Source organism: Pleurodeles waltl, chromosome 7 (assembly GCF_031143425.1).
Source record: "Pleurodeles waltl isolate 20211129_DDA chromosome 7, aPleWal1.hap1.20221129, whole genome shotgun sequence".
In the NCBI taxonomy this organism is placed as follows: domain Eukaryota; kingdom Metazoa; phylum Chordata; class Amphibia; order Caudata; family Salamandridae; genus Pleurodeles; species Pleurodeles waltl.
In genome coordinates, this window is record NC_090446.1 from 916,303,774 (window position 1) to 916,331,718 (window position 27,945).

At 45.2% G+C, this 27,945-nt stretch overlaps 2 protein-coding genes across 3 annotated transcripts in view; both read right to left on the reverse strand.

Annotated features, from left to right (window-relative positions):
* The window catches only part of ATOX1 (antioxidant 1 copper chaperone), a 99,002-nt gene that overhangs the window by 20,964 nt on the left and 50,093 nt on the right, over window positions 1-27,945 (reverse strand). The window contains exon 3 of one of the 2 annotated variants that reach the window (XR_011194161.1): window positions 18,383-18,566. Coding sequence is in view for 1 of the 2 variants with exons in the window: in XM_069199591.1 (XP_069055692.1) it covers window positions 18,442-18,566 (125 nt within the window). In the remaining variant the exon portion in view is untranslated. The remainder of the gene's footprint in view (window positions 1-18,382; window positions 18,567-27,945) is intronic. The other variant, XM_069199591.1, reaches the window with a different exon arrangement.
* On the reverse strand, window positions 15,781-17,595 carry LOC138246985 (E3 SUMO-protein ligase ZBED1-like). Its single transcript, XM_069201735.1, has one exon. The coding sequence runs from the start codon at window positions 17,593-17,595 to the stop codon at window positions 15,781-15,783; it is 1,815 nt and encodes a 604-aa protein (XP_069057836.1).

Consider the following 27,945-nt stretch of genomic DNA (forward strand, 5'->3'; position numbering starts at 1 on the left):
AAGGCAGCGCACTGTTGGGCAAGAGAGAGAACAAACAGCAGAACTTCAGAAAGAGGTGCAGAGAGAGGATCGACAGATTTGTCGATACACAATGCCACAGATTTTTTCCAACGACAGGCGTATACCGTTTTGGTGGAGGGACGCCTGGCTGCCAAGATGACATTACAGATTTCAGGTGGGAGGTCAAAAGCCATCAACTGTCGCCACTCAATCTCCATGCAAGGAGGTGGAGAGTGGACAGGTACAGTTGGATGACCTCCTCTGCTGCTGCAACGGAAGATCCACCCGAAGGGGCAGTCTGATAGGAGGAGCTATAGCCATGCTCAAGAGCTCTGGATACCAAACTCTTTGCGCCCAGTCCCAGGATAACTAGGGCCCGGTCTTGCCTGATCTTCTTCAGAACTCTGGGCAGAAGTGGTACGGGCGGAAAGGCATACAGGTGGCCTTAGCTCCACTTGAGACGAAAAGTGTAGCTGAGCAAGTGCCACCTTGGAAACTCCAGCGCACAAAACTGCTGAAATTGCGCATTCTCTGCGGAGGCAAAGAGATCTAACCAAGGCTCTCCCCACTGCTGAAAGAGACCTTGCGTCACCTTCAGACTGAGACGCCATTTGTGATCGACTATGCATCGTCTGCTGAGTCGTCTGCTCTGGCGTTCAAAGATCCTGCCATGTGTTGAACCACCAGAGAAATGCCCTGATGTTCCAACCAAATCCAAAGACGAAGAGCCTCTTGACAAAGTGTCCACGACCCCACTCCACCTTGTTTGTTGCAGTACCACATTGCGGTGGTGTTGTCCATGAACATTTGCACTGCTTTCCCTTTGAGAGAGGGAAGAAATGCTTTCAATGCTAGTCGAATCGCCCGGAGCTCCAATAGAATGATATGAAGCCCGGATTCCGCCGGAGACCAGAGGCCCCGGATCTCTGCCTCTCCCATGTAGCAGCCCCATCCCATGAGTGACGCATCTGGGGAAAAGAGAGGGATCTGCCCTTGACCCAATCTTGATTCGTTAGCCACCACTGAAGATCTTATGCAGTTCCTTCCGAGATCTGGACTTTGTCGGAGTCTTCCCTGATGATGCGCCCAATGGAACTTCAGGTCCCACTGCAGAGCCCGCATATGCCATCTGGCCTTTTAAACCGGCAGGATGCAGGAGGCCATGAGGCCCAGCAGCCTCAGAGTCATTCTCACCGAAATCCAGGACAGGGGCATAAACATTGGTATCATAGCCGAATATCCTGGACTCGCTTTTCGCGAGGATAAGCCCAAAACTGCACTGTATCCAGAATAGCTCCTATGAAAGGGAGTTGTCTGGGAAGGAGTGAGGTGTGACTTCAGCATGTTTTTATTGAACCACAGCTAATGCAAGAGGTACTCTGTAGTCTGGAGGTGGGAGACGACTTTCTGGGGAGTATCCGCCTTCAACAGCCAGTCGTCGAGGTAGGGGGAAGACTGGGACCCCTAACCTGCGCAGATGAGCTGCAACCACTACCATCACCTTCGTGAACACCCGAGGGGCGCTGGTAATGCCAAATGGGAGCACGGTGAACTGAAAGCACTCGTGGCCTTCCACGAATCTTAGGTAACGTCTGTGGGCTGGCAAGACGGGGATGTGGAAGTATGCATCCTGCAAATCCAACGATACCACCCAGTCTCCCAGGTCCAGGGCAGATAAGACCTGAGCCAATGTCAGCATCTTGAACTTCTCCTTTTTGAGGAAGAGATTGAGGGAGCGAAGATCTAAGATAAGACGAAGGCCCTTGTCCTTCTTTGGCACCAGAAAGTACCGTAAATAACAACCACAACCTACTTCTGATGCAGGGAACCTCTATATATTAACATTTGCTGGACATCCCCAGAGTAGCCAGATGTTCTCAGCCAGCCAGTCTTAGTGCCATCCTCGATGCAACAGATCTGCCTAGAGAGTCGGACGTATCCAGTCCACACTGGATGACAAACTTGGCTGCATCTCTCCCATCTGCGAGCGCTTGGGAGAGGACAGTCTGGGTCTCCTCCGGAACTGTAGGCAGTACCTGTGCGACCGTATCCCAGAGAGTATAGGAATAGCAGCCAAAAAGGCTTGTGGTATTCACCAACCGCAGCGCTAGACTGGCAGAAGAAAACATTTTCTTCCCCAAATTATTCAGTCTTTTTGATTCCCTAGCCGGGGGGGCGGTATGGAATGCACCAGAGGAAGAAGAAGAGGAAGCCTGGATCACAAGGCTCTCAGGCGTGGGGTGATGGGTGAGGAATTTCAGGTCTGTCAGCGCAGGCCGATGGCGGCGGGCAATCGTTGAGTTCAGAGGAGCCCCTGTGACATCCGTCAGTGCTTCATTAAAGGGGCGAAGGGCTTCTGATGTGGAAGACCCCAGCTGAAGCACATTGGTTAGGATATTAGGCCTAACATCCACAGAAGAAAGCTCAAGGAGCAAGACCTCAGCCGCGCTTCTCACCACCATGGAGTATGGTGCACCCTCCTCTGTAGCCATGGTAGTGGGGGAGAGCATACCAGTGTCAGGGGAGGTGTCTAGACCACTGGCATCACCCAAATCCTGCACCCAGTCCATTTGGGGGTCAAGCTGGTATTCTAAAGAGTCCAGCGGCCTTCTCTAAACTCTCCCCGTATCCATACCGGTAAGTATAAGGGTCTGGAACAACCCTGGGCCACGGAGAGCCCATAGAGAACGGAATCGGCATCTAGCGACATCGTTCCAGCTCAGGTCGTTGGGTATGAGAATAGGATCGACATCGATTGTGGGCCCAACCGATGTCGGGAGCATTGACGTCTGACCAGAGATTGGATCCAGGGGAACCCTCTAGAGCCGTGGCCGAAGCCGACGACTTAGAACCTGAGGGGGCCCTCTCCGGCTCACCTGTGGCCTGAGGGTGCCGAAGGTGGGTTGGTCTGCCCAAAATGAGGCGCATTGCCTCATAAAACTCTTTGAGCTGCGCAGGGCTGGCTCTGGCTTCCGGGAAGTCGGGGAAGCACGGGGCGGACCCAGATAGAGGCTCAGAGGACAGAGGCCTAGAGCGTCGAACTTGAAGAATGTTTGTTTTTCTTCAACTTCTTTTTCTTATAACCTGAATGCCCTGATGACTTCGAGGATGAAGAGTGGTGGTGACTCCGCAGCCGGTCTCAAGACCTTCCTCTCAAACAAGACTGTAAGCACCGCGGAGTTGAGTGTTGGGCCGCCATGAGCTTTAGGGACCGCTCCCTCAAAGCTTTTGGGTTCATGCCACGACATTCGAAGCACGACTTTGGGTTGTGATCACGCTCCAGGCACCAAAGACACACGCGGTGCGGATCCGTCACCGACATCATTCTGTGACAGAAGTCACAGGGCTTGAAACCGGTCTTGCAGGACATCCCTTGACGCATCCACGACCTTGTCAAAAATCGTCAACAAAAATGTCGTAGTTATCAAAAAGTGACTGAGGTAGCTCTTCTCCAGATCAGCGCGTAGGCTGGCGTGGAAAGAAAATAACTGACATCAGCGTGCCGGGGTGGCACCTATAAACGACTGCGACATCATCACGGCGAACATGACGCCACTGATGCCCGCGGAGTCGACCGACGCCAGCTAACGGCGTGCAGAGGTACTGCTCGAAGAAAAAGTCTCTGGATCCAGTCTGACACCTGGGGGAATTCAAAAGGTAAGGAATCTGCAATCATAAGTATCAGTCTGTGTTTTGGGGGCTAAGTGCAGCAGACTAAAGTCATATAAAAGAGCCATTGAACAATGGAATGATTGGAAATAATGAGTTCATTCGGCCTACCTCATACCAGTGGGTCCTGTATCCTTTACTAGTCTGACAGAAACAAAATCTCCTTGGTGGCAAACAAGTCCAGAACTAAATCTCTCACAGCAACAATCCCTGCCTCTGGCTCAATTCTAGGGACAAATGGAAAATCCTGCTCAGGTTTTCTTCCTGAAAGCAATCACTTCCCAGAAAGTACAATGCTTGAAGATAGGAGGTAAAAGTCTGACCACTCAAACAATTTCACTGCCAGGGAATTAGAACTCATATCACCTTGGTAATTTACAAATGTCCTAGCCACAATGCTGTCTATTTGGACCACGAATTAACATTTTGCCTGGCAATTTAAAAGTGCCTGAGTACTGGTGGATATTGCAATAAGTTCTCATCAATTTAATGACAGGGATACCTTCCACAATGTCCAAAGACCTTGAATACAGGGCGATCCAAAAGTTGGTCCTCAGTCCTTTATGCTAGCATTTGTGGACATCTCTAGAGTGAAGGATCGAAATACACTTCTTTCAGGAGGTCTAGTACAAGCCACTACTGGAGCACTCAAGAGACAGACTATCAAATTGAATTTCACTGCGAAAACACATGGCATATTAGGGGCTTGAACTGCATATCAGTCTATGACATGACAAATACGAACAATCATTGGTAAAGCCAAGAGGTCTCCCTTTTCAATGGTGTTACCTGGCCTTTGGCTTTGCAAGTGCTTTTTGCCAATGGAGTACTGCAGTGGCAAAAAAATAAAAATAAAATGTTTGCTAATGCGAGCCAGCACTGGCAAAAAAGTAAACAAAGCCAATTAAAAGCAATGACATACGTGCAACTGCATCACTGCACATGTGCCATGATGCAGCAGCCATTTGTTTTCTGTTTTCAACTTTTAATTTGTGGCATGTAGCAAATAGCAGCAGTTGCCCTACAAAAAATAAACAAACATGAAGATCGTAATACGAAGAATGTGAGTGAAATGTAGGGCGGCTGAGTAAGTAGTCCACACCAAGAAGATTGCAGTGGGGGATATCAACAAAGAGCAAAGGGAGAAGGGAAGGGGAGCAATGCAGGTGTTTGAGAGAGGACGAAAGAAAGAAAAAAACTAAGTGGAGGCAACAGCCAACTCTTAAATCTTAAGATGTGTGATCCTTTCTCCTCTACCTCTCCAGATTTACTTCCCGTAGGAAACTTGTTATGGCTCATCATCCAGACTATCTCCCTCATCAGTCAGAAAAGTATCTGGTTACCATCACAAATGTTCGAGAAAAGGCGTTTTACAGATATTGTTGAGCATGGTGTTCACGATGCCTTTTAGTTTTTGGAAATAGTCCCCACTACTTGGGCCCCTTTGTGGTTTTGCACCACCAGGGAAGGCAGGAATCACTCTAGAGGTCAGCAGAGGTCCTGAGACTGAAAGCTTTACAGGGACATCAGAAGCCAGCTGAGGCAGAGAATACTGCAAATACCCACCTTGTCCTGCTTTAGCTTTTTATTTTCGGGTACATTCGCCCTATGCCCCAGCAGGTTTCTTCTCTCTTACCTCTAGGTGAGTGTGGACATTAGGACAAGTAATAAACAGTTTACTTAGTAAAATGTTTCACACTGCTGCTTCTTACCAGCGTATACAGCAGCAGAATAACAGCTTGTGCAAGTATGCCTGCAGACCATGCTGCTCTTTCATATTATTTGTAGTTATGTTACCAAGGAAAGCAAGCATTGAAGCTTAGTATTAGCTCAAAAAAAACTTGATGTTTATTAGGAAGTGTGTAGTAGGTTTAAAGGAACACAATTTACCAGCCACATGGAAATGCCAACTGAGAGGGCAGTTCCTCTGTGCTGTCGGCCAAAAGCTACAATTATTCGATTTTTGTTTTTCAACGCTATTTTAATACCCCAGTAGTGCATTAGTGCCACCCTACCATTGGCCGTTCAAACACCTGCCTCCTCAATACTGGCACACCCGCCTGGCTGCCGGAATTCTGAGCAGCCTGAGCTCCTTCAATATATAGTTCAGAGACTGCCCCACAATACCTTACTAGAACAACACTCAATACCATGTATATGAAGCAATTATCCTCCCTTCCTGTCACATCCCTACCCAAAGTGTCTCTTGTCTCCCTTCTTCCATGAAGAACTCATTTCTAGAACGAGGCATGTTCCCTCATCTCACAAAAATGGATAAATATTACCCCTTCAATAAAAGCCACACCTTAATTCAGCAAAACTGAACAACTCTTGCTTAATTACACATGCCCCCTTCCTTTGGGGGGTGGGGGGTGGTATCTAACTCTAGGCTCAAATAGACACTCGCATTATCAAAGACTCGGGCTCAGCATGCCTGTCATCTGTTAGTACCTGTGCGGCTCCTGAAAATTCTAGATTTAAAGCAGGGCTCTGCAGTTTTGGCAATAGGATTTATCCGCACACTGTTATAACAGCCAAAGGTCCACCATGGACCCTAGCTGCATTCCACAAATGTCCTGAAATACTGGTGTGCACCATGGTATATGCCCCCTCCCTCTAATGCAGCTCTTAGCTGTGTCCCTACCTCTTTATCCATGAGTCTTACAGTTGTTCTGGATTATTTAGCATCCTCTTGGAATACCGCCTCTGTGGCATTGGCTTTGTATAGGATTTCTGAACGTAGGTGTGCGTTTCTTCATGTTACACGAACTCATGTCTGCCTGTTACACTGCATTCCCGCGTAGAATACTTTAAATTGCACAAGTCCCAGCCCCTAGTACTTTTATGTTCACAGTCCTGCATCTGTCCAGTCTTCCTCATTCAAAGTTCTGTCTCATACATTTTAACGGTTGCCACGAATTTCACAACTGACTCAAATCTTGATTCTGTTTTGCATCGTCTCTATCCTAAATTAAATTCTAACTAACTCACAGTTCTTGTTCTTACATTGCTTTTCGCTTTCAACTTTCGTATGTATTCCTCCATTTTGTTTATTCTATATGTTTTACATGCCTTTCTTGCATGCTCTTGATTCACCTGTCGCCCTGGTTAATCAGACACCACTGTTGTATGTATTCACCCTCTATTTTCTGCACAGTACCTTTTGTGAGTATGAGAGCTAAGTATCGGTATCAAAAAAGCAACGTCACAAGAGTCATCTGAACCTTCTATGAATTCTGGGAGCAGGACTGTGTTACAACACTGGGTTGTCACAATTAATGTGCACTATCTTTCTTTCTCAGTTTAGCGAATACTGCCTGCTACTGGCCTCTACAACGTTTATTTGCATATTGGCAGTAGTCTCAACGTTCAAGGTTCTAGCCACAGTGGTATATTAGTGAGGAACTAGTGTAGTGCAGGTATGTCTGCACTAGTTGAGCGCAAGTCAGATGACCATTCACTACAGTACCATCGGCATTCTATCATCATCTCCTCAGAAGACACAGTGCTGGGCTTCTTCACAGCTACCACTTACGAGACTGTATTGTTCTTGCAGGTCGTCTGCAACTCACGTAGTCTGCAATCACAACAGAGGCACTTCATCAGTTCAAACTGTGATTCACATAAATTCTGGGATAAACGGACCAAAATCCAGATCCAGTACGAAGCTATGTTCAAGTGCTTGTTTTTTAAGGAGGTATAGGGTCTGTCCGCTTAAACATGAATCTTTCATTACTTTGACTGCCTCCTCCCTGCCCACACAGATGTAACTGGCTTCTTGTCGTCTACTTCTGTTTAGGGCACAACTGTATGGCAGCTCTCCATAGCCATGTAAGGGGAAATGATTTATAAAATGTCCAGTAGAGGATCAAATAAGAGAAAGGTAAATGAGTATTGGCTAGTGTGAAACAGAACTGTTGGGCTATGCATTTGTGTGAAAAAGATAAAAGGTAAATGTACGTTAATGTGGTGTGGCCGCAACAAGGACACAGGCATTAGCGTCCTCGCTGGGCTCCCGGTGCCGGGTTCCTTCACTCGGGGCCAAATGAGGAGGAATAAAATCAGCCTGGCACTAAAATGAAGCAAGGACTCTGAGGAGGGAATATTAGGGCACCCTCCACTCTAATTTTTGACTGTATGCATCTTATGGCCCTGAAGAAAATTCTACTGAGCCGGGAGCTCCCCACCAGCTGGAAGATTCAAGGCAGAACTGCTCAGAGGCTGACACTGGGCCCAACTGCCTGGCCTGCTGTGAATGCTGGTTGTGGTCCCTTGTGTTGCCATGGAGCAGACTGCTGTGCTGCCACCCAAAAAGGCTGTACTCTCGAGGAACAGGTAGTCTGATGAGGAATATGTGGCGTGGCCACGACAGTACCGTCTTTTGGTGCAGAGACCAGTGCCTAATCTGGGAGTGATAGGGGCGTGATCATGCTGCCTTAGGCCCCAAGAGGAGTTTATCTGACTCTAAATGGCCTGCTGGACAATTGTGGCAGCCCTGCTGAAAGGCAACCAGAAACTCGACACAAAAGTAAACAAACAAGGAGGTGACACTAAGAATACTTTAATGAAAGTTAGAGTGAATGGCTGTGGTGTGCATTAGAGTTGGACAGTTGGCTTGTAGTGTTGAAACAGAGAATGTTCTTGATGGTACCAGTCCTCTTAGAACGTTAGCGTGAGCCTCACGGACTTTTGCAAAAAGTTTTACTAAATAATGTGCAGGCCAATTAAATGAGAGGTTCAGGTAGGTCCCTCCTCAGTTGACACAGTGATGGGATAATGCCTTTGACAATACCCAAGATTAGTTACCTGCCACACGGGCAAGCCTGATTGGTTGAGACAGTTATCAACTCATGGTCTCACCAGTTGGCTGCTGAGAACTCGGCTGGGCTCTCTGGTGAGGAAGTAACTAGTTCAGAGACACATGACCAATGGCGTTAATGGCAGCAGTCTGTTCCGAAGCACAGAAGTCAACAACCATTAACAACCTTTTGGGCGGCCAACGACAATCTGTAGGGGGCATCTGACCAATGCTCCTTCTGTGTCTGCAGACCAGTCAAAGGAACTGGCTCCTAGGGGAAGCAAAAAAGCTGTGGCCACTAAAGCTGATATCTATCTGCCAAAGTCGGAATTAATGAAGGAAATGGCTTCTCTGCAACAGGATTTTTTTTAAAGTTGAGTTGGAGTTTGACTAGTTCATCCAAAAAGTTGAAGGTAGGTTAGACCAATTAGAAAAAACAATGGGAGTTGGGGCACATCGCAGAGAGGAACTTGACACCAAAGTTCAAGAACTGGAAAAACACCATCAAGCTCTGCTTGATCGAGTCAATGATGGTGAAAATAAAGTCTGCCATGATAACTTGTGCATTAGAGGGATCCTAGAATGGATCTTCAACGAGCTGAAAGATTATGTGAGGAGCATTCTTAACTCTACTCTGAAAATACAGAAGATCCTGCAAGTGACCACTGAGCTTTCAATGTAATTAAGATAACAAAGACATCGACTACCGGTGTATTGATCTGGGTCCACTTTTTTAAGGTTGAAGAGGATATTTTAAATCCAGGAAGGTCAATTGACTCCATAGTAATGAATGGTTCTTTGATCTCTCTCTTGAAGGACTGTTCTGCCCTGACACTGGCAAAGCAAAGATCACTCAAAATAGCAACAAGTCATCTTCAAGATAAACAGATCCTATATAAATGGGTTTTTACGTGCTGCCTCATGTTCACTTTAAACAGCAAATTGATGGTTGTGATTTCGAGGGTAGAAGCGCACACAGACATGAACTTGGTCCCAGGCCAGATGTAGCAGTGGAGGGCCCAGTTAACACAGCAAAAATAGCTCAGAGCGACATGGCAGAGACAGCAATCACAGAACACCAAAAGAAAGGCCACCAAAAAGACACAAAGAAATGATTTTCCAGCTAGCAAGCTGAGCTCAATTCCATTTAAGACACCTGTCCTAAAACAGGCCGACCAGAAAGACTAAATGTAGTGTAGATTACTTCTAAATTCAATTACTTATCTAAGAACTGACCAGTGGCAGGCAAAGTAGGCGCATGATCCAAAGATGTTTGGGGGGGGGGGGGGGGGGAGGATTCCTCATACTTTTCACTTGATCTTTTGTTTTATCCATCTCTTCTTTTTCTTAATCCTAAACTCTTTCCTCTCTTTGTCCTTGTCAAGACCAGATAGCTCGAGAGCTAGCCCCTTATAATCTCGAGGTTAGACCACTATCTTTGATTAATTCTTAGTAAACAATACGTTAGGCAGTTTTTTTGTTCTAATATTGCCTGTTGCTAAACACAGATAGTGATTTATGTTAGTATTTGACACAATCTTGAGAAACAACCCGTTGACAAAATGGTCTTGGATTACAGAGCTCTCCAGTAAGTGTCCAGAATTCAGTATGCCTGAGAGCACCTGTATAGATCACGTTGAGTGGATGGATGAATTGGAGCAATACAAGTTACCACCCCACTATCCCCAACATAGCCTCATGCAATAACATTCCTGTTAGTAAACAGTGAAACATTTAGCACTCTTGAATTGGCTTCATGTGAATAGGGCACATGTTCTCCTCCTTAAGGAGGCGCATCTCCTATCCTCTCACGTCAAACGCCTTAAGTCCAAATATTTTCCTATACAGGTGTATTCCACTGCCTCACAGGTCAAAGGGATGGCTATCCAAATTTATTTAGGCGTACAGAGTCTCTAATTCCATGTATAGGAACAAACAAGGCAGAATAGCCAGCTGGTAAGGCACGCTCTAAAGGCACCCGCTCTCTACAGTTTCAGTATATAGACCAAATGACAACACAGAGGGTTTCTATCACCACCTTCTCCTTCAGATCACTCTTTGTGGTTGACATCCAGTGATACCTGGGGATTATCAGGTTTCCTTAAATCCAGATATGGACAGGTCTGCTGTCCAATGGCCCTAAATCCTGGTCATCCCTGATGGAAGGAGGTATGACTATCTACACCTTCTAGATGTTTGGCGACCTATGGGAGAGAGAGGGAGGGAGGGAGGGAGGGAGGGAGAGAGAGAGAGAGAGAGAGAGAGAGAGAGAGAGAGAGAGAGAGAGAGAGAGAGAGAGAGAGAGAGAGAGAGAGAGAGAGAGAGAGAGACACAGAGAGGGAGGGAGGGAGAGAGACAGAGAGGGAGGGAAAGAGACAGAGAGGGAGAGAGAGAGACAGAGAGAGAGAGAGAGAGAGAGAGAGAGAGAGATTACTCTTTGTACTTCAATATCAATAGATTTTATTTGAGAATCAACTTTTTCCTGATCTCTGCCCCCCTCTCGCAATCATATTGTCATCAGGGTGGAGGTCCTATTGTACCATGCTCTGGTTCTTCTGACATTCTAGATGACCCCTAGCTGTCCTACCCCCATGTAATCACTGAAACTAAATCAGATAGCGTTGGGGGACCACATGCTTCATTCAAATATCAGGGAGGTGTCAGAGAATTACTTATGGAAGCATAGACAGAGCCAAAGCAATAACAAAAGGTGAACTGATCGAGCACACAACCACCTTCTACAGGATGGCTAAAGCTAGATGTCTTGAATTGAAGGCCAGCATAGCTAGTCTTGAGACCAAGCTCGAGTGAACAGGATCAAGAAGGGTTTACAGGGACCTTTGCTCTCAGAGAACTAGAACAACTGCTGTTTAAAGACTCAGCTTATATGTTACTAAGCATTAAATAACTATATTATGAGAAAGTAGACAAAGCTGATAAACTGTTAGGGTACGTAAGAAAATTAACTAGAAGTTAAATTCATATTATGAACACATCAGATGGTGCACTTAAAACCTCCAATGAAAACGTAACTTTGGACAGCACTATATAATGGTAACTCAGGCACTCCTATCTTTCAGAATCAATACCTTGAGGGAGTCTCTTTTCTGGAGAAACCCCGAGACCTGTTGGAGGGATTGGTACAGCCTATCTCGGGAAAAGAAATAAGGACTGCTATAAAATCTCTCAGAATGGCCCAATGGTTTCCCTAATTCTTTTTACATTCTCGTCCATCCTCTCAACTAAACCGTTTACACGGTTTACAATATTCATAGTCACAGGTAGGACCACTTTTACGATGGAGTCTACCCTCATGCCTATATTAAAGCCCAATAAAGATCCGCCTAGTTGTGGTTTGTATAGCCATTTTGCTTTGTTAAATAGTGATGTCAGGATTTGCATCAGAATGTTCAGAAGCAAAGGCTGAGATTTGGCCACTAACTATCACCCGAGACAGGATGATTAGCCTTGAAGTTGATTGGTAAAGCCTTTAGAGATAACCTGCAATTAGTCCTTCCTTTGCTTGATGAGCAGATATGTGACCAAAATTAGAGCCTTGATATTAGCATATTTCCAAGAGCCATCAACTCGCATAAACATGAGATCCTGACTGTCAGGTCTAATTTATTGACCAGTGGCAGGGCTGCCCACCATCTCAGTCTATTTTCGCATTAACAATGAAGCCTCTGATTCATAGAGTGAACGCAAACCCCAAAATTATAGGTATATCAGTAGCGGGGATCAATGCTCCCCTCAAGAAGCCTACAGCCAGCCCAAATTAACTGAGCAACTTCTGACCCAACTCCCTGCTCCCCTGTGTACCCAAAGTGATTAAGAAGGCCATCAACAAGCAACTCACAACCCACCTTGAGCTTCACCATCTTCTAGACAACATCAAATCAGGATTCAGAAAGAACCTCAGCATCGAAACAGCACTCGCCACAGAAGACAGTAGAGCCGTCCTAGACCGAAGAGAAACAGCAGCCCTCATCCTGCTCAACCACTCTGCTGCATTCAACACTGTCTCCCACAACACCTTTATCAGAAGACTTCATGAGACTGGCATACAAGGATCCACTCTAAAATGGATCACTTCCTTTCTCACTGGAAGAATCCAAGGAGTCAGGCTGCCACCCTTCACATGAGAGACCAAGAAACTGATATGCGGAGTCCCACAGGGATAGTCCATCAGCCCCACCCTTTTCAACATATACATGACACCACTCACCAAAATGATCCGATCACAAGATATGACTGTCATCTCCTATGCCAATGACACTCAACTCATCCTCTCCCTGATAAACAAGACAATCACCAACAGACTCAAGTTCACCAACTGCATGACCATAGTTTCAGACTGGATGCGAACCAACTGTTTGAAATTCAACTCTGACAAGACAGAAGCACTGGTCTTTGGCAACAAGACTTCCCCATAGGACTATAGCTGGTGGCCGTCAGTTAGAACCAACACCCACAGATCGTGCAAGAAACCTAGGCAACATCCTAGAAGACAAGCTCATCACAAAGGCTCAAGCCAACGCAATGAGCATCTCCTGCTTTCACATCCTACACATACTGTGAAAGATCTTCAAATGGTTTCCTCAGAACACTAGACAGACTGTCATACAAGCACTCATCACCAGCAGGCTGGACTATGGCAACACTCTTTACGCCGGAATCTCCAAACAACTCCTACACTGACTCCGGGCTGTCCAGAACACCGGACCTCCAGAAGCTTCAGTGTCTCCCCATTTACAAGCACAGCCAATTCAATCTTCTCATGCACACATACAAATCCCTAAGAACATAGGACCATAATACCTGAACAACCTTACACATTTCATCAACCTGCCAGACACCTATGCTGTACTTCACTTTCACCTCCATATACTCCCCACATCTGCAAAAGGAAAACAGGAGATAACTCATTCTCCTACACCATACCCAAGGCATGGAACAAACACCTTCAACACATCAGAGCTTTCCGCTAACTTCTCGAGTTCTGAAAGAAGCTGACGACCTCGCTCTTCATATAAGCATCCCGGGGAGCACATAACCAAACACCTGCCCAGGCACTTGGATACCCTCTCAGGTGGTTAGTGCTCTATCCAGATTGACATAAGCAGAGTAAGGTAGCCTTGTTTGCAGATGAAGTGCTGTACATTTGGAAAAAAATCCCTCTATCTCTCTCCCAAAACTTTTAGAGGAGTTGGAGATATTCCAAAAGGTTTTAGTTTTTGAGTCCACTATAATAAATATGTGGCCATGAGAGTGGCACAACACAAAGACAGCTGGTCTCCAACTGGGGTGAACTACTTGGGTGTGATCTTGCCACAATGTCACTAAAACATAAATGATTAATGCCCCCCCACCCCCATTATTGGATACCCTTTTCCTTTTCAAAGACTTAAACAGATTAGGCAGCTAAGGATCTCATAGGGGGGCTGGATTAATAGCGTTAAAATGACCTTCCTCCCAAGGCTTTTTTGTGCTGCAAGACCAATACCCTTGATTTTTCTTTCTAAAGTAATCCAGAACATACAGAAAAAAATATGGTCCTTCATCTGGAATGGCATCCAGAATGGTGAGAACTTTGTATAAGTCTCAGTAGGAGGGAGGGGATCGGGTGCCACACATATAGAGATAAATAGTAGCGGCACAACTAACTCTGGCCTTGATTTGGTCTTCCCAATTCAAAATAAAACCTTGGTGCTGTGTGGAACAGGAGTCCTGCAGAGTCCACTCATCTAACCTGCTCAGGCTACCACCACGAACAAAAAAACTTCAGGGACTGGTTATTGACCTTCCGCAAGATTGCACTATAGGACTAACGAAAAGTAGAGCAGTCACATCATGCAACAACTCACCCCTACCCCCTCACTCCAATTTTTGAAAATCCAGACTTTCCACCAGGGATGTCTGACAACAGTAACTTGACCTGGTCCGAAGGCCATGGTGTGGTTCTTTGCTTGGTGTATGACATAGGGTCCTTAAGACTAGAGATCAGTGTGCCAATGACTTCTTCCTGAGGCCACTGGACCTCTGTAGAGTCAACCAAAATTGATGCCAATGGCACAAGAACCTACAAATATGGACTTTGAAGTTTCAAAGGACTTTTAGATACTCATTTAGAGAGGAACAGATAAATCCTCAATTTGTGTAAAATACTAAGAAACCAGTTACAAAATTATGCTTGGATGGTACTTGAAGCTTATTTGTCTGAGGGCGGTGTATGGAGCTTCAGATAAATACTAGCATGGATGTGATGAATCTGGTACTTATATTCATATGTGGGGGCATGGGAGCATAAGAACACGTGCAAGGCTTCTGGGGGCAAGTCATCCAGGAAATTAAAGATAACCCCCGAAGTCATCTGGCACTGGACCCTCTAATGATCTTGCTAAGGAAGGAAGAATATGAGGGGTTGTTTCTGCTGTCAACACCTACTGGTAAACTGTTATCTCGCTGTTGGCAGCTAATTTAATGGTGGCTCAAAAGTGGAGGGCTCCTCACCCCGTGCCCCAACCAGTTAATAATGACGGCATAAAACATGGAATCTTTATGCTATGGAATTGGTGACAGCGATTTTGCAAGATAAGGTAGCGGTAACTCATTTAGAGAGAATATGGACTTCTTTCCTCACATTTCAGAAAAGACAAATCTTGGGAGGGCTTCAGCCGCCACACCCAGCTGTTGTCTGCAGTTAACTAGAAGAAAGCATCTCCTACTTAATTTGTACGAGTGGATGCGGGGAGTGAGCAGGATCGGTGACTAAGATGATTTTATAAATGGCTTTTGATGGGAGCATGATTGATTTGTCTCTCATGTAAATCACTGGAAATGATGGAACTACCAGGAAACAATGTAGTGAACATTTCACACCATCTTGCCAGCATGAAATAGAATATATGTAAATGTTGATTAAGACTGGGGTCAACTTAAAAGGTTAAAATAAGGTGTTTATAAAACAAAAAATAATAATTTAACCAGCGTAATGTTCTTTATCGCGTGCGTGCTTTGCCAACAAGCCTTACAAGACAAAAAACATTTTCCGAAGTTTATTTGAGCCATTTATTGTCCTTCAACATCAAGTTGTCAAAAGTCAGTTTTACAAGCAGTTCAAGTTAAAATAGTTGGTAAATCTATGGCAACAATGAACTTTTACTACGTCATATAATAAGCAGCACATAAAGTCATACAACTCATTAATGAATTAAATCCTCCAAAATAAGGAAGTGTGTCTTCTCTGTAATAGCATTATCGTGCAAAAACTACACGTCTAATTGGGGAAAAATACAAATATTTCAAAGGCTTTACATCAAGTTTAAAAAATAATGCTGGTTTTTGTTTAGAAAAATCAACATGTTTACATGCTCTGCTGTTAGTCTTGTAAAAAGACAATTCTCAGTGAAACCTGCATTAGGAAACATGCTTTCTGCAGGGATAGATGATGCTGGAACACACAGGTAACTCTGCGCCAGTTTTCCAAGAGTTGGAAAACGCTGTGCGTTGACTTTCCACCATGCTAGAGGATTACATTCCAAGGAAGGACAGGGTTCTCTGAAGTAAGTGTTAAGTTCATTTTCCACTGCGTTCTCAACATTACCTTTTACTGAATAATCTTCACCCAAAAGCATAACTATAGCGCTCTTGGCCTCGCACATTTGTTTTGGTGTTGGTTCGGTTAGTTCATTCGCTTCAGCCACTTCGTTCTTTATTGGTTCGGTCCCAGCGCTCTGAAGCGGTTCTACTCCTGCTGGGGATGCAAGCTGGAGAAGCTTTGATTTAGCAGTAGCTTGGAGGACGGGTGAAAGAAACTGCATATGTTTATGGCGTGGGTCTAAAACGGAAGCAATCAGGGCCGCTTTGGCAGCTATGGCAGGATCACTGGGTTTCATGCAATGTTCCAGAGAGTGACGTACAGCAGCCTTGAAATTAGCAACATTTCCATTTTCGGCAGGTGACCCACTTCGGAGGTGAGTTTGGAGGAGACTGTTGCAAATAGGATAAATATCTGAAATGGAGAAGGACTGTTCAGCAGTCAGTGCTGTGGTAGCAAATTTTAAAGTGGAAAGTAGAGGCAAGATATCTTCTATGAACTGCCAGTGCTCATCTGGCATCTGAAGCTTTTGGGCAGCAGACGGTTTAGTTACAGAGCTATCTGAAAGGACAGCTGTTATAGCCCACCTCTGTTCACAGAGTCTCTCAAACATGTTATGAACAGACATCCATCCACTGCATGACTGGATCAGGCAGTGCTGCTTAACCTGAAGCTTAGCTTGCTTTCTTACTAGCGCTTCTGCAGCCATGGAGCAATGGTGGAAGTGTGCAACTAGTCTGTTTGCAGCTGCAACAACGCAAGCAACGCCACAAGAAGAAAATCCATCATTTATGGCAAGCTGCAAAGTATGGGTAAAACAACTGATAGATTCCCATGTGACATGCTTGGGTACGTTGGCCTGCACATTGCTTGTATTATCATGTAAGCAAGCTAAGACTCGTCCTGTTAGACTCCATCTTTCCACCACTGAGTGCAGCTTTTCAGCAATATTTTCTGCAGCATGTTGCAGTGCTATATTTTCAGTATGTAGAACTGCTGATCGAAGCTCCCAGTTTTCAATATAGTGACAAATGACAGTCATGTAGCTCTCAGCAGTTGGTGCCGTCCAGCGGTAGGTGGTGAATGCCACTTGAGCAACACCTCCCAAATTTTTCCGAAGAGACTTTACACAGTTGTCATAGCACATTTCCAATCGAGACATTACTGCCTGTCCCCCTGGTACACAGTACTCTGGTTCAACAAACCTCATCAGCGCACGAAAACCTGTGCCCTCAACAACACTTGCAGGCAGCAGGTCTGTAATGATCATGGAGCACAACAAATTTGTTACTTTTTCGGCGCGTTGTCTGCTGCATTTTCTTGAATTGCCAGACTCAACTGATATCGATGTTTGATTTTTCCTTTCTTTTGCACATGACACAGAGGGATGCTTCAACCTCAAATGGTTCAACATTGTTCCAGGACTATTTGCATATTTCAGCTCCGTTGCACACAATTTACACTGAACTGCATCGTCTCTAATTTTTGTGAAATAATTCCAGGCTTTACTCCTTTTTGCTCTCTCCATAATCAGTAACCTCAAAGGATCCAGTCCTTCTGATCCTTTTCAGTGTCTCTATCACCCTTGCACAGTGCTGGCCTCTGCTTTCACCGTGCTACCAGAGGCACAATGCACAATACACTCATCAAACAAGGATACATTGACATTTTTAGATTTTCCTGACAAACAGTAAAGCAGAAATAGTACATGCATGAGGTTGTTATTTACTAATACACAGGTGGAGCATCTTATACAAGGGAAAAAAACCTTCATCACATCACATCAAATCACATCACATCACATCACACAGATTATTCTAGTCGTGTTCATGTCACATTCTCAGGCGGGTTAGAGGAATTTTGCTAGAGGACTGAGCTAGCCAAGCCAGTGTCTTCAACACAATGGACTGCCAACCATAAACTATTCCTCAGAAAATATTAAGTCTGTGAACTTCGTGCAAGCAAACTAAGCCAGAATAGGTGAAGGCATCCATGGGAGCAGATTACATTTAAAACCTTGAATGCTTCGGTACACTGAGGACTACCAGAGGTGTTGCAGAGTTTTTAACCAGTTTTTGATAACAACCAAAGTGTCTTCGAGAAAAGAATTCCCAATTCTTGAGGTAAAGCACAACAAATCGGGTATCGAAAGGCAAAGTTCGGTTCACACTTCAGAGCAGATTAGTGCACTTTTCAAAACAGCTTTTAATTCGCTCAAATAAACCAAAAATAATTTTCATGTTGGAAAATATTGTCTGAAGGAGAAGGAGAACTAGCTATCAAAAATGCATGTGCAGCAACCTGGCACCACTCACGGGCGAAACTGTTTCCCACCTTCGCCTGTCTGTTAGGATGGATGCCGACGACATTCAGGCTACTTCTCCCCAAGATATTTTACTTCTTTCCCAGTCTTCTTTAAGGTGTCCAGCAGTGTGTCCACACTGTGGTCAGACTCAATGCAGACAGTCTTGTTATCCAGATCAATGTTAAACGCCACCCCTGACAATGAAATAACATTTTTAATCATAGTTATTATGCAGCACTAAGCATGTTTTAACTTTAGACACAAAATACAATACAAGACATAGGCACATAGAGATGAAAAGAGGGATAATGCCGGATAGACTTTATTTGAAAAAAAGAAAAATGACTTAGATGTAACTACAGTTCTTCTGCAAAGGTATATTTCATAGATGTATATCCTTCATTCTTTATTGGGGCCGGGAATCCCAGGTAACATTACAAGTAGCAGCCTGCATTATTAACAAATGTATTTTCAAAATAAACAGTTTCCATTTCATAGAATACTCCCTTCATTGTGATTGTCCATCAGGCTATGAGGTTAATATGCTCATCCTGAAAGTCACCAGTGTTCAGATTTCTAAGCACCAGCAAGTAAGGAATATAAAGAGCTGGGATCATATAATGAGATGCGCATGTGCACAGAGATGTAGATTAAAACTTTGCATCCATTTTGTTACAATAAATTTCATTACCTCTAGTGCATGTGCTTCTGCAGAGAGACAGCTCATAAACACAGACAGTAAAGAAGAACAAGTTACTTACCTTTGGTAATGCCTTATCTGGTAGAGACATATTCTAGGTGCACATTCCTTATCTTTTGAATTTCCCCAGGAGTCAGTCTGGATATGGAGATTTTCTGGAGCAGTACCCCATGGCACAGTTAGGTGGTGTTGATCGGCTCTGCATTGGTCACCATCGGCGTCCGTGCCAGATATGGCGGCGCAGTACCTATAAAGGTGTCACCCCTGCGCACTGACATCAGTTTCTTTTCACAACTTTTCACACTAGCAGTGCAGAACCATGAAGAACCCTGACCACTGGTGTGTCAAAACTGAAGGTCCTGAAAGGGAGTATGTCCTCACAAATCAGTTTGCAGAGCGGGAAGAATGGATGGGTCGTTAAGGAATCTGCATTTAGAATAGGTCTCTGCCAGATAAGGCATTCCAAAGGCAAGTAACTTGTGCATCAGAAAGAGACTTCTAGTTGCAGATTCCTTGACTTTTGAATAGATACCAAAGCAATACCATCTGCGAAGGTGGGTCTGTGAACCAAGATCAGGCTAGAAAGTTCTGCAGGACCGAACGGGCAAAGTACCCATCCCTACAGACCCAACTGTCTATGCAGTAGTGTTTGATGAACGTATGCAAGGATGCCCACGTTGCCGCCTGACATATCAAGGATTGCATGCTAACGCACTGGTCGCAGCTGTTGCTCTAGTAGAATGAGCGTACAACCCTTTAGGTGGCTGTTTCTTGGCCAGTGTGTAGCAGATTTTAATACAGAGTACGACCCATCGGGAGATGGTCCGCTTCTGTACTGCCCAACCTTTCTTCACACCCACATAACTAACAAAGAGTTGATCATCTACCCGGAACTTTTTTTGTAATATCAAGATAGAACATCAACGCTCTTTTTGGGTTCAAGTGGTGGAGTCTCTCATCTTCCTTAGAGGCATGTGGGGGTGCATAAAAAGAAGGCACGGTGATGGACTGGCCTACATGAAAGAATCTACCACTTTTGGCAAAAAAGAAGCCCAAGTGTGAAGCACCACTTTGTCAGGAAAGATGGAAAGGTAGGGTGGCTTAGATGACTACGCCTGTAGCTCACTCATCCTGTGGGCAGAAGTAATGGCCACAAGGAAGGCTGTTTAAAAGTGAGAAGCCTGAGGGGACAATTGTGGAGTGGCTCAAAAAGAGCCCCTGAACAGGAATGTCAGAACCAAATTCAAATCTCATTGGGGCATAATGAATGGTGAAGAAGGAACTATGAGTAAGGCCTCTAAGGAACCTATTTACAACTGGAGACTTAAGGAAGGTTGATCAGGTAATCTCAACAAGGTAGCACTAGCAGATAAGTAACCTTTGAGAGTGCACGTAACAGAGCCCTGCTGGGCCAAAGAAAGTATAAACAAGAGAACCTCCGAGAGAGGACTAGAAAGGAGGTCAACAGACTTGTTTGTGCATCATGCAACAAATTTCTACTGACAGGTGTATACCGTTTTGGTGGAGAGACGCCTGGCTACCAAGATAACATTACAGACTTCGGGCGGAAGGTCAAAAGCTGTCAAAGGCCACCGTTCAATCTCCACACAAGAAGGTGGAGACTGGACTGGTTCGGGTGAAGAACCCTCCCTTGCTGGTGCAACAGAAGATACTCCTGAAGGGGCAGTGAGATCAGAGGATCGGTGGCCATGCTCAATAGCTCGGGATACCAGACTCTTCGTGTCTGGTCCAGAACCACATGGATTACATGGGCCCAGTCGCTTTTGATCTTCTTGAGAACTCTAGGCAGAAGTGGTATAGGCGGAAAGGTGGACAGGAGCCTGAGTTCCACTTGGGACAAAAAGCGTCACAAGTGATTGCTGCATTGGAAACTCCAACGCGCAATATTGCTGACACTGAGCATTCTCTGCAAAGGCAAACAGATCTAACCAAGGCTCTCCCCACTGCTGAAAGAGTCCTTGTACTACCTCTTGATGGAGATGCCTTTCGTGATCGACTAAGCATTGTCCACTCTCACTTTCAGAGCCCGTCAGATGTTGAACCATCAGGGAAATGCTCTCACGTTGCAACCATGTCCAGCGGCGCACAGCCTCTTTAGAATGGGTTCACGACCCCACTCTGCCAAGACTGTTGTAGTACCACATGGTGGTGGTGTTGTCCGTGAACACCTGCCCTACCTTTCCTTTGAGAGAGGGGAGAAATGCTTTAAATGCCAATCTGATCGCCCGGAGCTTCAACAGGTTGATTTAGAGTCCAGACTCCGCCGGGGACCAGACTTCTCTAATCTTTGCCTCTCCCAGGTGGTCGCCCCATCCCAGGAGGGACGCATCTGTCCCTACTGTCAGATCTGGTTGGGGAAGGGAGAGAAAGAGATCTGCCTCCGGCTCAATTGTGGTACGTTAGCCACCACTGCAGATGTTGTGCGGTTCCCGTCGAGATCTGGACCATGTCAGAGAGATTCCCCTGATGCTACGCCCACTGGAACTTCAGGTCCCACTGCATAGACAGCATTTGCCATCTGGCAGGAGTCACTAGTAGGATGCAGGAGACCATGAGGTTCAGCAGTCTCAGTGTAATTCTCACCGAAATCCAGGATAGAGGCTGAAAGATACGCAAGGGGTGTTGGTAATGCCAAAAGGGAGCACAGTGAACTGAAAGTGCTTGTGGCCTACTGTGAACCACAAGTAACATCTGCAGGCAGGCAGTATGGGGACATGAAAATAAGCGTCCTGCAAGTCCAACCCTACAATCCAGTCTCCTGGGCCCAGGGTAGATAAAACCTGAGCCAGAGTGAGTATTTTCAACTTCTTCTCGAGAAAGAGATTGAGGGACCAAAGCTCTTGTTCTATTTGGGCACCAGAAAGTAGCAAGAATAACAACCACAACCTAATTCTGGCACAGGGACCCTTCTCTATGACTCCGTTGGCCAAGAGAGCCATAACTTCCTCTCGGAGAAGTGCCAAGTGATCATTCGTCATTCGATCGTAGGAGGGTGGCATGGATGAAGGGGTAGTCTCAAAGGAGGAGGAGGGGAGGAGCTCCTTCAGACTATTTGCAAAATCCACCTGTCTGACGGGATGGACTGCCAGCGATGCAGGTGATGGCAGATCTGCCTCTGACTGATCCCTGAGGGTTAATTGTCTGACTAGAAAGGCTTGGAGGCATCTGCAGAAAGGGGGGGAAGGGGATCTGGAGGGGGGGGGGGGCAGTGTACTGGCAAGACCGATGGCTCCCTGGAACGGATGTGGTTGGGTGCCCCTTCCGTAGCTACAAAAGGGGCGGAAAGCTGACTGGGAGGGTGTGCTGGGGGGCTGCCATAAGGCTTGGCCGTAGCACTAGAATCCCTGAAGCACTCGAGCGCTGAATCTGCTTTGTCTCCAAGGGATGGGTGCCTTCAAAGGGCATGTCCATAAGGGTGGCTTGGACATCCCCCAAAAATCCAGACATCCTCAACTAGGCATGGCGCTGTTGATGCAACTGCTCTGCCCACTGAGTTCATTGTATCCAGTCCACATCAGATTGTGAACTTTGCTGTGTCTTTCCCATTAGCAAATGGTTGGGGAAAGTACAGCCCGGGGCTCCGTCGGGACCTGTGGCAGCACTTGCAAAACCGTATCCCATGTGTCAGAATAAAGGCCCAAAAGGCATGCCAAGTTCACAGACAGCAATGCCAGGCTGGGGAAAGAAAATATCTTCTTCCTAAGTGTGTCCAGCCTTGTGGATTCCCTATCCGGAGGTGCGGAAGGGAACATGCCATGGGAAGTGAAGGCTTGGATAACCAAACTCTCTGGGATGGGATGTTGCAACAGGAAACCTGGGTCACCTATGGCAGGGCAATATCGGCGCGCAATACTCCTGTTCACAGGAGCTCCTGTGCTATGTTTGGACCAAGTTCCTAAAAAGACATCAAACATCGAAGCAGAGTACCATACAGATCGGCGACACTGTACTTGTTAAAGTGCACCACCCAGGGAAAATTTCAAATGCCCTTAGAGAATGGCCCATGGACAGTCACTGCCATTAAGGGCACCATGGTGACTGTAGAGTGAGGAACAGACATAGTCACCAGGAACATGTCCCAGTTCAAGAGAGTGTCAATGCGGTCATCTGGGTGCTGAACAACCAGCGACCTATTGGGTGATGAGAACTGAAGTAACCTGCACAAATATAAGAACTCTCATTACCAGATCACACAAGGTGCCCCAGAATCCGAAAGCAGACTTTGATCAAGACCAGAGATTCTGTCGCCAACCTCCACAACCTCATCAAAAAAGCCCCACCCTACAGCAGCAGACCTCTACGAACAGAAGTCTACCACTGAGACCTCGGAGGAGTGGCCATGTACGGTACAGTCTGCGAGAACACACCAGCCCATTCGAACACTATACTGACTTCCTGATTGACTGAATGTGAGTCACCAGTGAGACTGATCCTGTAACCGCCCTTTTGGCTCCTTTGCCCTATACCACAAATTGTTCATTTTAATTTACTTTTGAGACATTAAGGTTGGTTCCGATTTTGTGTTTTCTATTGTTTTTCAACCCTATGGCAAAGGAGGAATGTAGTGTTGTCCCCACAGGATACAGTACCACACCATGACCCTGGGGGCAGGGGGTAGTTTTCTGGGAAGAGGATTGTTTCCCCATGTGCATGGAGTAGTTGGTTTAGCCCTGTAAATACGTCCTTCTGATACATAAAGGTTGCGTCCAAGAAATGGCCATGGGTCTTTGGAATAAAGCATACTCCTAAGAGCACAGAGTCTGCCTGATCTGTCCTCCTCGGCCACGCCAGCACGAAGCTACACACCCCTACCTGCCCATTCTCTGCTACATAAACTCCTCCCACTCACCTCCCCTCCCCTCACCTCACCTCCCACCTACTCACGTTCATGTTTTGTCAATGATCTGAAAGCATTTTCACTTGTTGCTGAGCGCATATCTTTGAAATCGCTTCCCCACACTCCACATTCGTGCTTTTCCAGTGCCACAATCATTCTCCTATTCCCTGTGGCTACTTGCCTAGACCCTCTCCCACGGTCTTGATGTGTTGCTAGCTCCTTCCCTCCTTCTTGCTGCTCGGCATCCTGTATGTCCTCTCCTCTGTCACTCAAATTTCTTGTTTTAAACTGCGTTTTTCCACCCATTTTGCTTTATTCTTTAGCTTTTCAAAATACCTCATTCCCTTCCCCATGCTGCACCAGAAATCTCAAGCGAGGTCACCAGGCAGGCTGTGTTTGGATTAGATACAGCAGCCCCTTCTTTCCAATGTAATAAGGTAGTCCAGAGCTGTCACTGGGCATCAAAGGTTGCATCTTCACTGTGAATATGTGACACATTTATGGCACTATAAACCAGTTGTCACCGGTTCCGCCACAACACTGTTCTCAAGGCCTCCTGCATTGAGGAGCTGAAATGTTAAAGCCGAATTTAAGCACACACTCCTCGCGTGAGTGAAGGGGACGGCAAACTGAGAGGGCTAATGATGTTATCAGCTTCAGAAAATGCCAAAAACATTTGAGTGTTAACTATGTCTTTCTTTCATTTAAGTGTTTACTTTAGTGTTAGTTGTAGTGAACACTAGCTGTAGCTGTTTCTCTTGTAGCCAGGTGCGTTTAAACGTTTAATAAAAGTGCCGCTGCTGTGCTCAAGGAACTTAGGGCCAGATGTAGCAAAGGGTTTTTCCCATTCTGTGTCTATGGGAAAATGTGTTCGTACATATGGCCCTTAGTGCTATAAGGCAGCAGCACTGGCTGCGGCATATCGTTGTTTAGGGTCAAGCGCAAAGCGCTCTGTCCCTGGTGTAATCTCTCTGTGGGCTTGTAACTACGCCCAAGTCAAGCCCATCAGTTTGGTTGGTTTGTGAGCTTGCCTTTTAAAATTAGCTTGATTTAATTAGTGAAAGGCATGCATACGTGTTTAGCCCGCCTCAGGCGCACCGGACAGCTACTGAAAACATACTAGGTTCCATGTTTTCAGTATGGTTTCTGCACTCTTTTTTCGGTAGGCAGGGTGATCTCGCTGGGCAGCAGTAGAGTGCTTTGCATGACATCAACCCTGTTATATGGATATTTGGACTTTTGCTGGTTACATGGATAATTGCACTTTTGCCGAAATGTTTCACTGCGAGGAAACTTCTATTTCTTTTTGTGTGTTTTGCTTTGCGCTCATGGCGGCTGTCGGCTCAATTATGTGAAACTGTTTTACCTTTCAGTTTATGTGACAAGAAAAGTATGGTTAGGAGTTTACAACGCTAATAACTTTAACTCGAGTAAACGTGAGACCCACTGTATTCCAAATGCTTGTTTCTATAACATTAGGCTATGCTGAACGACAGCCGTGCTGCTATACAATATTGCTAAAAGACATTGACAACGCCAATAGCTCTCGGTTTGCAGAGACCTATTGGCTTTGCCAATGCTTGTTGTTACTGCCATAAACCACTGTTTAGAGATAGGTCATAAAGCGCCTAGGGTTAATTAGTTACTGATACTTGGGGAAACTCATTTTGACGCCTGTCAGGGCTACATATAAACTGAAAGACGTTGGAAATCTTCCCTCTCACACAGTCCACGGCTCAAGTGGAGACAAAGTATTCACTATGTCGATGTTGCTCAAAATCAATTTGGTATTTAGGTGTAAGGATACATTTGGATAGAAGCTCAGTGCTCACATAAACCATGGTCCAGAGCTGTCTTTATCAATGACAGAAAAAGTGACCCTATTACAATGGTTATGTCTATTCTACGTTACCCGTTTGTCAATTTTACAATCACACCTACTAAACACTTTTTATTTAAAACATGCTCCTTGATTGTGAACTTTATACTGGGTGGGGAGAACTGGTCCGAATTGGGATATTTTAACACTACCATACTCCAAAGGAAGCATGTGGCACAGATAAGCAACGATTCAGCAGACTGTTGTTTTATGTTACTTTAAAGATTTTGCTAGAATGTACATTTCCATTCATCCCTATCACAGCCATACTTGGGTATGTTGCCAAGATGACTAAAATAGTAGGAAACGCACTGCTGCTGTTCCTGTCTAAGTGACGGTGTGGCTATAAACAAGATGAAGAGCCTGGAACCAAGAATAAAAGATTGCCTCGGGAGCTTCTGGGACATAAGGGAACCAATTAAAGGATAGCCGGAGAGCATCTTGAATGCAGATAGGTACGCAGAGGGGAATGTTTTAAATTAGAATAAGACCAAGAAAGGGATAGGATGGTTTAGATCAAAGTATTATGATGTTAGTCTGTCGCGGTTAAGCCCATTAGGAGGGTAGATATGTTTCAAGAGATGCAAGGCATACCCTAGGATATTTGGTGTGCAAAGCTGCTTATGCATATTTAAAGAGGTGTATGGGGTTCAGGGTACATTATTTAATTAATTACTCAATGTAAGAATGTGGAATTCATAAAACAGTTTTGAGAACAAATAACAATAATAAATATGTTTGACCTTCACTTTGTGGACTGGTTAAAATGGACGGCCATAAACTTCAAAAAACTATATTAGTTCTCAGGTAGTCGGCAAAGTAGCCAAATAGGCGGTTCATTAATGATTTAATGATTCATTGCACAAAAAACGATGTGGCACTATAGGTTTATCTGGCTCTAGATAAGAGTTGAATGGCGGACCGTTGCTGAACTTTGAACCCACATTCAGTTGTAGAAAAGGCAATCAAATAAGCGGTTGTGGGTATCGTTTTCCGCTGCACTAATCACCAACTCTTCCTTTCCAAAGCATAAGTTGTAGTAATGAAAACAGTCCTGCCATTTTTCAGAATATTTTTGGTTTGCCTGACTGTTGAGGTGTTATGGCTCCTGATGTTGATGGTCAAGGGTCATTCTGTCAAAAGCAGTGAGCTAGGATCATGATGTAAAACTTGACCCGTTTCTTTAGATATCAGTCTACTCAGTTTTGTGACAAGGTGGTAAAAATGTAGGGACAAATTCTGCCCAAGATGAAGTGTTGAGAATAAAAGTGAATTATGTCCATGCAAATGTTTAGGACTAGGAGAAAATTAAAAAAATATGCACACAAACATCCCAACTAATTCATTCAAATAGGCTACCCCCGCCCGCTGCTTCCCCATGCTGCTTACAATCAGTTCCTGCTATCCAACAATCTGCAATTATTGTGCTCTTCTAAATCAATTTAGAGCTGTATCCAATTATGGCAAAGATACATAGATTATATTTTTCTAATTAGGAAGTGGTCCACTGAGACTCTAGCTTTCTTCAACCATGGTTATATCAGAACTGTGAAGGTCTCACCTTTACTATAACCAGTGGCAATGATGAGATTTCATTCCAGGAGGTTTCAGTGAGACTGCACACTAATCTGTACCGCAAGCAGACCGAAAGAAAATCCCTTTTAGAGTAATCTAGGTACCATCCACCGTCTCCACATGTTATTCCCTCCCCTAGATTGAAACTCTCAGGATCTGGCACAACTGTAACCAGAAGGAGGTTTTCTTCAGAGAAGCTGAAATCTTGTCAGGCAAACTGATGTCCAGGGGCTAACTAAAACACTTAGCTAGACAGTCTCCCGAACGTGCCTTGTACTGCTCTAGGGAGACATTGCTCACACTACAGCCTAGTGAACGCAATTCCAATAGATTAATATGTGCTATCGCTTTTTCTCCTGTGTTCAATTTTGTCTCAGAAACCATCAAGAAACACTGGAAGGTATAGGCAGCAGATGACCTTGCATTGGAACCACCAAAGTTTTCTTTTAAAGGGGGCACACGTTTAAAAGATCACCTTATGATGGCACCTATCCCCACAGAAAGAGCACCAACTTCATTAACAGAACACTTGGGGATTCCACCTTTGATTGACCAATATAA

Coding starts and splice junctions, on each gene's coding strand:
- LOC138246985 (XM_069201735.1), bottom strand. CDS start 17,595: ATGGAGAGAGCAAAAAGGAGTAAAGCCTGGAATTATTTCACAAAAATT.